The sequence below is a fragment of the Macrotis lagotis genome, chromosome 2 (assembly GCF_037893015.1).
Source record: "Macrotis lagotis isolate mMagLag1 chromosome 2, bilby.v1.9.chrom.fasta, whole genome shotgun sequence".
Taxonomy (NCBI): domain Eukaryota; kingdom Metazoa; phylum Chordata; class Mammalia; order Peramelemorphia; family Peramelidae; genus Macrotis; species Macrotis lagotis.
Window position 1 is genome coordinate 298,836,348 of NC_133659.1, and position 13,830 is coordinate 298,850,177.

Genomic DNA, 13,830 nt, shown 5'->3' on the forward strand with positions numbered 1-13,830 from the left:
CCTTGCAAAAACCTAAAAAAATAAAAAATAAATGACTTGCCCAAGGTCACACAGCTAACATGTATCAAGTATCTGAGGTTAGATTTGAATTCAGGTCCTCCTGATTCTAAGATATCCACTGTGCCACCTAACTGCCCCATCTCCAGTTCATTTTTACAGATGAGGAAACTGAGTCAAACAGGTTGAAATGACTTGCCCAGGATCACACAGCTATTAAGTATCTGAGACTACATTTGAACTCAGGAAGATGATTATTCCCAACTTCAGACCTAGAATGTTATCCACTGTTCTACCTACTTGCCTTATTACTACGCCTTTGTAAGAAATTTGTAAGGAATATGATGTTGCTGATATCAGTGCCACATACGTGCTTTGATTGTCTGGTGCCTTTCCAAGGAATACTTTTCATAAAAGAATTAGTAGGAGAGATTTAAAAAATCAGAGAATTCCTAAAAAATGATAGAATTCCTAAAAAATGATAGAATGTGATTTCTAATCCTCATTGCCTCTAAAAGAGTTTGGAGAGTGGGGTTGGTGGCAAGGGGGGGAAAGAGACTCATCCTGAGATAGCATTCTTTGTTCTCTCCCTATTCAAAATATTCAGCTATATAACTACTTAGAAATGTAGTCACTGACCCAGTAGCTAATTTATTTGTTCATTCTTTCACTCATCTATTTGTTGATATTCATTCATTTGTTTATTTGTTTAATAGGCAACTGATTCATTTTCTCCATTGATTCTGTCATTCTTTTCTATACAATCATATTTGAACTTTCAACATCATTTTTATTGCAATGTAAAACTAGTTTCTTTGCTTCTATCCTTTCTTTTTGTTTTTATAAATATTTTTTCTCAATTACATGTAAAAACAATTTTTAACATTTTTAAAAATTTTGAGTTTTAAATTCTTTCCCTCTCTTCCTTCCTTACCCCCTTCCTCAGACAGTAAGCGATTTGATATAGGTTATACATAGGCAGTCATGCAAAACACATTCCACTCTATAATTGAATACTCAAGCACATTCTGGATTTTTACTTAAAAAATTAATCAATATTCATTTTTTTACTTCTTAGCCCCATGCAAACAAGCCAAATGAATCAAAATAGTACAGTCAAGCAAAGCAAATCTTTACATTGACCATATCCTAAAATATATGTCATATTCTTGAATCACTCACCTCTCTTTAAGGAGGTAGGTAACATGCTTCATGCTGGGTTCTTTGAAGAAATTACTGATCACTGTAATGATCAGAGTTCTTAATTTTTGCAAAGTTGTTTTTCATAGTAGTGTTATTTTATACATATACACTCACAAATATATGGAATTTGTTCTCCTGGTTCTGCTTATTTGACTCTGCATTTGTGTTTTTTTTTTATTGAGAGAGGTTTTATTTATTTTGAATTTTACAATTTTTCCCCTAATCATGCTTCCCTCTTCCCACTCCCCACAGAAGGCAGTCTGTTAGTCTTTATATTGTTTCCATGGTATGCATTGATATAAGTTGAATGTGATGAGAAAGAAGTCATATACTTAAGGAAGAAACATAAAGTATATGAGATAGCAAAATTACATAATAAGATAATGGTCTTTTTTTAAAATTAAAGGCAATAGTCTTTGGTCTTTGTTCAACTACACAATTCTTTCTCTGGATTCAGATGGCATTCTCCATTGCAGACAACCCAAAATTGTCCCTGGTTGTTGCACTGATGGAATGAGCAAGTCCATCAAGGTTGATCATCACCCCCATGTTGCTGTTGGGGTGTACAGTGTTCTTCTGGTTCTACTCTGCCCTATCCTCTGAAACCATCCCTACCTTCTTTTCTGACTACACACCAGTATTCCTTTCCATTCATATACCTTCATTTGATCAGCCATTCTCCAGTTCACGATGAAGTTGCCATCAAGCACTTCAATGACTGGCATACACGGGAAGTTCAAAATTTATTCTCTTTGCCTCCAGGGTTCCAAAACAAGAACAAGGATAGAAGCTGCAAAGAGGCAAATTTAGGCTCAGTATCAGGGACCACTTTCAAGCAACATAGGACTGTGGAAAAGTGGGAAGATCTGTTTCAAGAAATGGTGGCTTCTAGTACAGGCTATGGACAATGCTATCCCCATCCAGAGGAAGAAAAACAAAACAAAGCAAAACAAAACAAACAAAAAAGTCCTTCAGAATCTGCTTAATACTACATTCACTTTTTTAAAAAATTTCTTTTCTGTATTACTTTCCTATCTCATGGTTTTCTCTCTTTTCCCTTAATCCTAATTCCTCATACTGAAAATGACTAATCTGTAAACATGTTTAATACAAATGTGTTTGTACAATATTCACCTGATTGTTCACCCCAAGGGGAGGGGGCTGGGAAAGAAGGGTGGAAGGAAATTATGTAACTTAAAATGTATACAAATACATATGGATGGAAGAATGTTGAAAAACTCTCATAACATATAACTGGAAATATAAAATATCAATTAAAAAAGTGATGTCTTCCCCTCCATAGACATCATCTATTAGAAGTTGAGTGACCATTTGTTATATTGATATATAATATATATATATATATATATATATATATATATGTATATATCTTCTATGCTTCTATGATGTTTGGATAAGGCTGGATAGCTACTGAGCTAAGTGACTTCTCTTAATTTCCATGATACCCATATCTAGTCATGCACATTCATTGGACAACTTAATCAACCATTTTGAAATCCCCAATAGACTTCAAAGTCCTTGAGGAAAGAGGCTGTTGTTATTTGCATTCTAAATGCTTACCATATTGATGGTGTTGATAAATGTTTGTTGAATAAACTCACCTATCTGTCCCCACCGCTTCTATCATAATTGCTTTCATTCCCTAACACTATTCTTGCCTTGCTACCAAGGTGCTGCATTTGGTCAGAATTGGAGGTAGGGGGGTTGCCCCTTGTAGAAAAAGAGAAACAATCTCCATTGACATTGGATTTTGGCCAAACATCTGATTTTAATCGTGCTGTTTTCTCCCTGGAGCTAAAGAATCCTCAAAAGACCATAAGAATATCACAATAGGAGCTGAATTCCCCATAGATCTGAAAGACGTCATTTGCTGCCTCAATAGAGCTGCCAGTCAGACCATTTGATGGAAAGCATCTGTCCTCTTTGAGGAAATGAGGGAAGATCTGTTTCTCCTTTGGAGTCAGTGAAGAAGTAGGTGCTGTCATTTGTTGTGCAGAGCTACGAACCCTATACTACAGCTGCTGACTGCTTTTGTTAATGTGCTGAAAAGTTTCATCAGCTGTCTTCAATAAAAGACAAAGTGTGTAAAAGGGGGGAAAAAAACAAAACATCAGCCATTAGGGCTGGTTGGCTGTTTTTCTGGCCTGTGAGTTACAGCTGGCAGAGAGTGTTGACGCCAATGTTTAATCAGCCATACAGTCACCTGAAGTCCTTGCATTTGGGATAGCAAGCTAAGATAGGCAGTCTTTTTCGTTTGGATCATCCACAGCTGCTTCTTTGCTCATAAGGAAACATTACTTATATCTCCATCCTTCTCATCCAGTCACTTCTAGTTTCTTGATAATTAAAAAAAAATCCTTAACTGAAATAATTTCATAGTTGAAAGACTTTATTTTTGAATTGGGCGGAGGGGAATATAAAATAACAGCATAATTGATGTAGAGTAACTTAGAGGTCATATTATCTAAACCTTTTTTCTTTTCTTTTTTCCTTTTTTCTTTTTTTTCATTTTTTTGTTGATGAACATTTTAAACCCCCAAGAGAGGAAATGAGTTCTCTAATTTTACAGAGGCAGTCATTGTGAGAGCTGAAATTTGAACCTAGGCAATTGATTTTTCTGTAAGACTATAACATTTAATTAATAAAGATATTTAATTTAGTTTTCTTTGCTTATATTTTTAAATTTTTTTAAGAATCTTTATCTTTGATTTTAAAAAAAGAATGCACAAGACTAGAAAAGACTACTTAAAGTTATAAAAGTCTTTTCCTTACCTCTGAACACATCTTCAACTGAAGGCTTCATTGCATCCTCACATATTTGGGCTCCTATTGTACCATATGATTATGCTAAATATTCTTAGGTGATGTAAAAGTATATAATCCAGGGTTCCATGAAATTCAAGATTTTATGATTAGCCTGTAGAGAAAGGATTTCATATACAGGAAACAAGGACAAACAAAAGCCAGAATTTTTATAGTATATTTTACAATGAATTATAGGAAGGTGGTGAAGTGGATAAAATACTGGACCTTGTCTTAGGAAGACCTGAGTTCAAATTTAACCTCTGATATTTATTAACTGTGTGACCCTGGGTAATTCACTAAACTGTTTTCTTCCTCAGTTTTCTCAAATGTAAAATGTGAATAATAACAGTGCCTACTCCCAAGATTCCTATGAGTACTGGACCTTAGGAAGACCTCAGTTCAAATTTGACCTCTTGACATTTATTAACTGTATGAACTTGGGAAAGTCACTAAACTTTTGTCTTCCTCAGTTTTCTCAAATGTAAAATGAGAATAATAACAGTGGCTACTCCCAAGATCGTTGTGAGCAACAAATGAGATAATATTTGTTAAGCACTTAATACAGAGTATAGCACTATGTTAATAAATGCCTGAGGCATGATGATGAATAATGGGATGATTGTTCTGTTTTCCCCTATGAACATGCTTTGAAATCAGCATTGCCCCATTCAAAGTATCACATTGGAGAGCCATACATTATATTTATTAAATTTGCTGTCATTTCAGAAAATCCTAGGGAATCCTTATGAAATTATTTTTAGATCTATATCTCTTTATGTTATATTTATTTTTTTTAAATTCCTCCTGAGTGGCAAGCCTTCATTCTATAAGGGTAGATTTGTTTGACTTTGGGAAATGTATAAGAATTTTTTGGAATCACCTGAATAATACCATTTTTCAAAAAAAGTATGTCTAGAATGATGAAACTGATTTCTTCCTTGGATATCATATTCCCTTGATGGCAGATTCAAAAGAACCACTCTGATAATGTTTTAAGTAGCAAAGTGTTATTGAAATAAGTGAACAGACAGTCAAATGTGATTGCTTGAAGGACAACATTCATTAGGCTATACAAGATATGCCAATTAAAAAAAAGAACCCTATTGCTTATAGTTACTTGTCATCTAACAATGTCAATCAGATGCTTGGCAAGCAGGCTGTTCTAGATTAAAAAAAAATATGAGATAGAAAAAATAGTATTTTGTTTCAATCCCTTTTGAAAAATTTTCTAACGTATGAAAAATCATCATAGGAAAATGAAGAGATATTGAACTTGGTCACACATGATAAATATCAACATGGTAACGTGTGACCTTAGGTAAGCCACTTACCTCTCTTACCTTCCTTCTTTATAAAATTGAGCATTTGAACCAAATGATCCCTAGCTTTAAAATGATGCTAAAATTGAATTAGAAAGCATCGTGGGATCATAGAGTTGGGAAAAAAAAACTTGCAGTCTATTGAGTCCAATCCCTTCATTTTTCAGATGAGTAAATTGAGGCTTAGAGAGTATGAGTAACTAACCCAACATCACGAAGACAGTAGTCAGTAGAGCTGGAATTTGAGCACAGGTCTCTTGACATCAAACACAAAGCTCCTTCCACTGCATCTCAAGATCAGTACTAAATAGTATTTTTTGGTAAGGACACTTTCAGACTGAAGCACTTTCAAAATAAAGTGATCAGAATGAGAAGAGGACTCTACTCACTCTAATCTGCAAAACATAAGAAATAGTAGAAATAGAAAAAACTGGAGATCTTTCTGTGGAAAAGTTGGTTTGAGGGTAGGAAAATATGTCAATCTGTCTTAAAATATTTTTTTTAGGTTTTTGCAAGGCAATGGGGTTAAGTGGCTTGCCCAAGGCCACACAGCTAGGTAATTATTAAGTGTCTGAGGCCGGATTTGAACCCAGGTACTCCTGACTCCAGGGCTGGTGCTCTATCCACTGCGCAACCTAGCTGCCCCTGTCTTTAAATTTTTGAAGGGCTTTATTGGAAGTTTTATTTTCTCAGTTAACAAACATTTAATTTGATCTCCCTCACACCCCATCCCCCAAACTGGAAAAAAATAAAAGAGAACCCTTTTAGCAAATATGCATAAGTTGCTTACCTAAGCAAAACAAATGTCCACAATTCCCATATCCATAAAAAGTATGTCTTATTCTGCACCTTGAGTCTCTTCTTACCTGTCAGGAGATGGGTGGCATATTTCATCATGGATCCTCTGGAATTATGGCTTATCAATGCACAAATCAGAGATGTTCATTCTGTCAAAATTATCAGACTTCACAGTGTATTGCTATTGTGTAAATTGTTATCCTGGTTCTGCTTCTTTTTCTAACCATCAATTCATACAAGTCCTTCTCACTTCTCTGAAATTGCCCCATTCCTTATTTCTTATAGCACGATAGTGTTTAATTACATTCAATTGCTGTATTTTTTCAGTAAAGGTTGTCCTATTAAAAAATGGAATGAAGGATCTGGGTATTCTGAATGACTACAGAGGAGAGAGCTTAGCATAATTAAAGATGTTCAAGCTGAGACCAGATGACCATTTTTCATGGATATTTTAAAAGGGATTCAAGCATGGGGTGAGGGATTTGAGCTAGACACCATTGAAATTCCTTCTAAAACTTAGCTTCTATAATTCTGCATTATTTCATCATATTTATATACTGAATTTATAGGAAGCCAAAATAGGAAAAAAGCCATAATTTATTTTGTCAAATCAACTTTGCATATATTTTCACCCCTTTCAGACAGATTAACAACTTAAAAGTACCATGTCTGTAATCAGAGGATGTGGGCTCAAAATTTTCACATATAATTTTGAAACCAGTGCTCATAAACATATTCTTATTATATCAAATGTATCTCAAATTTGCTTTGCTTAGTTTTTACCCTGCAGAAATAAATCGATGAATGCATATGATTTTCATAGGTCTTATCAACCTTCATTTATTTCTGAACCATGTTGTCCTATCTTAAACTGTGTTTTTATAGAATATGAAATAGAGTTGACAATCTCTAAACATTGGCTAGTTCTAAAATAACCGATGAGAATTAACTTTAGAATGATCTGCTCTTTCCCCTGAATTTTGGAAGAAATATTCATTTTGTAAGATCAAAGGATTTAGAGATGGAAGGAATCTGGTCCAATATCTTAATTTAAAAATTAAGGAAACTGAGGCTCAGAAATGTTGTGACTTGCCAAAGAACACACATGAAGCATCCAAGGTGGAATCAAATTCAGTTCTTCCTGACTCCAAAATTCTATTCACTATAATGTCCTGGCCCTATCTTACCTTATAACTTCTAAATTATGTTTTCCTTAATGTTAAAAAGATGCTTCTCTAATGACTAATCATTACATAGATAACTTCTCAAAAACTGTATGCCAATGGAGTTAAAAGGCCTATTAGGTTCTACCAAATAGGAGATGCTTGGAATAATAGGACTCTAGCAACAGACTTTTTCTTCTCCCTGAGGCCAACCATAGCCAAGTATGAAGAGGTTTATCACAATTAAGCTGCCAATTTAAGGAGTGAATTTCCTCTTCTCTGGTAATCCATGAAAGTCCTCTTATGATGCCTTATTGAGGTTTAGAGGTGAAACCAATATTCCTAAACTCTGAAAGGTTCACCTAAGTTGGAAAAATTTCCAAGATGAGCTGTTCAGAGATTATACTCTCTATCACCTGTTGACCACCAGACTTAGTAAAAAGGCTCAAAATACAGAGTAATCTGACTGATGATAGGGTGATTAAATTTGTAGCCACAGGCACTCTTGAAGACAGCTAATAAGTGCAGATGAATTAGGATCCACATTGCAACAGTAAAATTTCAGCTGTTTAAAATATTTGAATTTTTAGGCTATGATGAATTTTCTTTTCAGTGCATTTCACTTCTTGTCTGGAAAAAAGTAGTTCTAGGGTCAAGAGAATGCCAATCTTTAGCTTTAAAAGTGAGCATTCCAAACACAGATCATTTGATCTTTTCTGTAGGAATTTTCATTTACAATTGAAAAATAGATTATAGAATTCACTTGACAATCATTTATTTTGTATACTCTACATGAAGTCAATGTGACTTAAGGCTGGAAAATCAAGAATACTAACATTTAATAATGTCTATCTTTATCATACTAGATGATTCCATGAATCTGCCTTGGTTTCCTCATTTGTTAAGTAAAAATAATACTGTTGAGGTACAGCTGAAAAGTTGTAATTTTGTGTGTGTATGTGTGTGTGAATAAGTCACAATGAAAGTCCTGTATATGTTTAAAGTTTACAATGATAGCCAACACATTTTTTTTTGGAGGAATTAGAGTTCAGTCATCAATTTGTCACCTGGAAACCCGATGTGGTTCTCTACAAGGAAATAGTGTTTTAACTGAGATTTGAAGTGTTTAATTATGAGATTGTCAGAATTTTTGCCTGCCATATAGAAATCCAGGATGGATTAGGAAATGAGGAGAGTATGGTGAAGAGAGGAAACAGCTTTCAGACACCAAAGTACATATATACATACATACATACATACATATATATATATATATATATATAGAAAGATAGAAAGATAGAAAGATAGATAGAAAGATAGGTAACCAGATTCATAGATAGATACATAGATACATAAAGATAAATAGATAGATACATACTTACATAGAAGAGAGTTAGATGGATAGATAGATACATAGATAGGTTGATAAGTAGATATATAGATACATAGTTATATAAGATATATAGATAAATATATATATATGTATATATAGATAGACTTCCCTTAAGCAACATTTTACTTCATTTTGCTTAGTTGAATGGTTGATTGTTTTGGTCATGTTATTAAGGAAACAAACTTCCTCAGTTATATGTTAAGCCACAACTCAAGCTAGTCTTTTTTTTTTAACTTTTTTGATTTTGCATTTTAAAATATCAGTCCTGATTTCTGTGATTGGTCTCTATTTCAATAGGCAGAGTACTAAACCTGTAGTCAGGAAGACCTGAATGCAAATCCAGGCAGACACTTACCAGTTATGTGATCCATGGCAAGTCACTTAATCTGTTTGCCTCAGTTTCTTCACCTGTAAAATAAAGACAATAATATCCCCACCTTCCAGGGGTGTGATGAGGATCAAATGAGATAATATTTATAAGGTACTTAGGATAGTGTCCAATGTATAGTGTTATACATATTAACTATTATTTATCAAATCTAAATGAGTAACTTTATGTGATTTAGGAAATCCATGCATAACAAATGTTCTTTACAAAGCTTTGACTGTTTTATTTATTTTTGATTGGTTGATATGGTAGATAGGGAGCTTCCTGCAGAGAACCAGGTCTTGAGTTTAAATCACACTGATGTGACCATGGAAAAGTGATTTATTTTCGGTTCACTAAATATTTCTCTAAAACTCTAGTTCATAGAGGAATTGCTCCCCCAGTAAAGGGAGTATCCAAGTCCTGAAATTCTCCATATTAATAAAATCCCAGGTCTAGCCTCTTCAATCCCTCTATTTCTGACCTTTTTCTCTCCATGAGTGCTTTTAAGAAATAAAAGACATGAAGAGAGCAAAAATAAATAGCTTGGTTGACCTTTGACTGAGATAGACCCTTTGTCTGGGACATTTGATAGTTCTAGCTGAATTTCCTAGTTTTTCCTCCTCCCCTAGGAAAATATGATTATAACCTTTTTTTCTTCATTTTTCCATTTATGTTTTGCTAAGATTTTGAGTCCCACATTTTTTCCCTCCCCTTGACAACAAGTAATCTAATATAGATTATACATATACAACTATATTAGTCATATTGTGACTAAAAGGGAAAAAAATGGAAAGAAAAAATATGAAACAAATTTTAAAAAGAGAAAATAGTATAATTTGGTCTACATTCAGAGTCTAGTTATTTCTCTGGATGTGGATGGTAGATTATAATCTGATCAAATTGTTTTGCTACCTGAATGAAATTGGAAGAATGGATAAAGGTAGGAAACAGGACAGAAAGACACTGATATGTCAGTTTTTCCCTATTTAGTTTCAAAATTCACTTCTTTCCTTCTGAAATAGTATCACTTCTATCTTTTCTCTCCAAAAGAATATAAGCCAACTGGATGATCTTATATAACGTCTTCATTTATTTTCTGTGTATCCCCATTAGAGAAACACGCACACACGCGCGCACACACACACACACACACACACACACACACACAAATAATAAATGCTTTTACTGGTCCAAGCTCCTGTTCTATATAAGACATGAAACACACAGCAGCTTGTTGAAAACTTTTCTTCTGGTTATCTTGGTCTATTTGTATAAATTGTAAAATTGCCTCTATGAAATGCCTCCAAGACATAAGGGAATAATTTGCATAAGTGACTGAAGTTTTTGTCTTCAGAGAAGGGAAATAAAATGTACCCTTAATCATTTCCCTTCCTTTCTCTCGTTCCAGTATCCGGCTGCTCTGATGAATCTTGGAGCCATTCTCCACCTCAATGGTAGACTTGTCAAAGCAGAGGCCATCTACCTACAGGCCCTCCAGCTGAAACCTGATGATGTCATCACACGGTCCAACCTCCGCAAACTGTGGAACATCATGGAAAAACAAGGATTAAAGACTTCTAAGACATGACCCAGGAGCCTAGGAATGTCTTCTCTTTTTGATTTAAAGATGACTTAAAAGAAATAAATGGACCAGGACTTCCAGGAGGTGGTGTGACAGGAACTCCCAATGGACCTCATGCTCAAGGGCAGCAGTCACCATGACTTCAGGGAAGACCTAGTCTTGCTTTTGGCACTTGCTTATGCCAAAAAAGGGAAATGGTGGACACTATCATCAATTAAAAACAAATCAAATCGGAGCGCTTAAGCCGAATATTTTGGGCTCAACACAAAAAAAGGAAACTGTTAGAATTTTGCTGGTTTTCTATTTGAATTTTGAAAATGAGCTTGTTTCTTCAGCACTGTGAGAAGACATCACAGCATCAATTTACCACATGAAGACAAAACAAATGGTTAAGATAGTAACCTAAGGTATTTGTAGAGACTATAATTGATGAAAATTGAGATGAAATTCTAACCCATTTGCACTCTGTCCTATTGCTGCTGTGTCACTCCTTAGGACAGAATGCTTATCAATTTCAGAGGCTTCCAGAACTATTTTTTGATATGTTAGGATCTGTCAATCTCTTGCAGTTCCCTCTTGACAAGTGCACATCATATTTTTTTTATTATTTTGATGTCACTAGCTTCACTATTCTGAGCAGTGCTTGCTTTGCCTGTCCTAGAAACAATAAGCAATATATAGCTAATCATGCATCCCCTTGTAGTTGTAACAGGGTGAAAGACATCACATCTTGCATTTATTTATTTATTTTTTGATTTCAATGGTTAAACAAATTATCACTAATCCCCCCCCAAATACTTTAGATCACTAAGTATAATATGATTATTATACTTTCTAAAAATTTTTATTCTTAGTTTTCAAAACTAATGTATGCTTTTCTTAGATGAAATGCAATAAAAAGTAAATTAAAAAAATCTACCCATTCAAAAATTCAGCCTGAAGCAAAAATTATAAGTATTCTAATCACAAACTAACCAGCAGCTATTAGGGGGGAAAATGTGCTTAGTATCACCCAGAAGAGGTTGCTTTTTACAAAGTGGTAAGACCAAGTGGCCTGAAAATGAGTATTCCCAGTTGTGTAGCATTTGGGACAGTGAGGTCTTATACTCAGGCAAAAGTATAGCTGCACCACAAACAACAATACCGTTGCATCTTTGTAGCTTGGATTTATCCTACCAAGTTATTATTACACTCTTCCTGAATGATTTCTTAAAAATAATTTATTTGGAACTATAGCTTTGGAACTATAGCCCATATTTTTTCTAAGTCATTTGCCAAAAGCTCTCCTTCGTTCGGAAGCACCATCTTTCATGAACAAATTTGCCATTTCCTTTAATTACCTATTGGTGGCTACTTTGGTGCTCACTCCATGAGATCCTTGGCTTTTAATGTGAAATGTGGGGGCTTATTGACAGATGCTCCCCACAAGTCACATTTCTACTTTGATACTAAAATTCAACTTGGTAAAACTTCATCCCTTTGCAAGTACTCCTTAGAGAAAGTACCTGCACAATGTTATATGTATTTATTTATTTATTATTTGACCAGAGTGAAAACAAAATGAAATCACAAAACCTTTTGTTAATCCAGTCTTCTGCAAATTAGGTTAGCTTTTTTTTTCTTTTATCTTTCACATTCACTTTTATATGATTACTGCTAAAAAAAGGAAATGGGACATCCATATAACTTATTGTACATTGTCTCCAATCACCATATTTTTCTTTCTTTTTTTTGTTTTTTTTGTTGTTTTTTTAACTAGGTAGGAGAGCACAATGAGATAAATCATTTTAATGTACTCTTCTTATGGCATTATTTTTTCTTAAGCTTGGTAAGGTCGAATTATATGAGCATTTTCTGAATAGGGTTCCTATGAGGGCCCTTTGAAAGAAGGTATGTAAATTATCCTGAAGAATATTGAAATAGAATGGTCAAAAATGAATGACTATCAAATCATAGTGTTTTCCTAATGAGGCATGGAAAGCTGAGATAAAATTAAGATGGTGGGTGGACATGTATTTTTCCTCTGCCACTGCTTCATGGTGTTTTTTTTAAAGTGAATTTAATATAAAGATATGAATGAATTCAATGTTTAACTGTGGTATTTATTTAAAATAATCATTGAACTATGGTGGCTTCCTGGTCATAACCCTTCATTGTCTTTTTTGTTCTTCCTTTCAAATTGTTGGTTCTTAAGAATGTCCATTGATCACCCACTAGAATCACTCCCAAGTTGACATAGCATCTGAGTAGCTTTGTGGACTGGATCTGTGTCAAAGATGTTAGAATGTCCCTGATGCTTTCCAGTCACAGGGCTGGGCTCAATAACTAACCAACTTTGGGGGGCGGGGGGAGAAGTTAAAACATGATCAACAAATATGTGTCTCTGCTCAGGGATTTATGATGGATTATTGCAGACAGTGCTAAAAATAAAAAATAAAGAGCACAAGACAAGTTTACTAAATTAAAATTTTATTTTTTGAGAAACTGTTATTTGTATAAATTATCAAGATTTGTAGGCTTTCCTTTTGTAGAAATAATTGTTTTATGTGCCAGAGAAGAGAATTCAATTTTGTTTTCAACAATAAAGCATTGATAACAAATTCTCCGTGTTGCAAACTTTTTGTCTACTGTAGACCTGTAATATATATTTTCATTTTAACATACCTCATTGAGAAAAGTGTATTGGTCTATTGAAAACTCCTAATTTAGGTTCCTAGCTCTCAGTTTCTTTTCTCTCTGATCCATTTCTATAAGGCAGTCAAAATAGCCTTTCTTAAGCATGAATATAACCATTCTTTCTCCTAATCAAAAAACCTTCAGTTATTTCCCTTTTGTCCCTGGGATAAAAGGCAAATTTTCTGTTTGTCATTTAAATCTCCTTACTATTTGACTCTAGTTTATCTGTTACTTCACTTCATACTATCTATGTTCCAACCAAACTGATCTATTTGCTTTTACCAGAATTGACCACCCTCTCCCCCTTCCATGTTTGCATAGACCATCCCCCATTCCTGAAATGCCCCCTTTCTTCCTTAACTCTGCTTATTAGAATCTTTAGTTTACTTCAAGGCTTATCTGTCTATACAACAAGCCTTTTCTAATCTCTCCACATCCTCAAATTAGCAAGCATAACTTTGTCTTTTTATACATTTTTCCCCTTGGTAGAATAAGAATTTAAT

At 34.2% G+C, this 13,830-nt stretch overlaps 1 protein-coding gene across 3 annotated transcripts in view; it reads left to right on the forward strand.

The window, feature by feature from the left end:
• Positions 1 to 13,225, forward strand: part of TMTC2 (transmembrane O-mannosyltransferase targeting cadherins 2) — a 525,981-nt gene extending 512,756 nt beyond the window's left edge. For all 3 annotated transcript variants that reach the window (XM_074226527.1, XM_074226526.1, XM_074226528.1), the window contains one exon: positions 10,478 to 13,225. In XM_074226527.1, the coding sequence (XP_074082628.1) occupies positions 10,478 to 10,657 (180 nt within the window). In that variant the 3' untranslated portion in view covers positions 10,658 to 13,225. The remainder of the gene's footprint in view (positions 1 to 10,477) is intronic.
• The last annotated feature ends 605 nt before the right edge of the window (positions 13,226 to 13,830 follow it).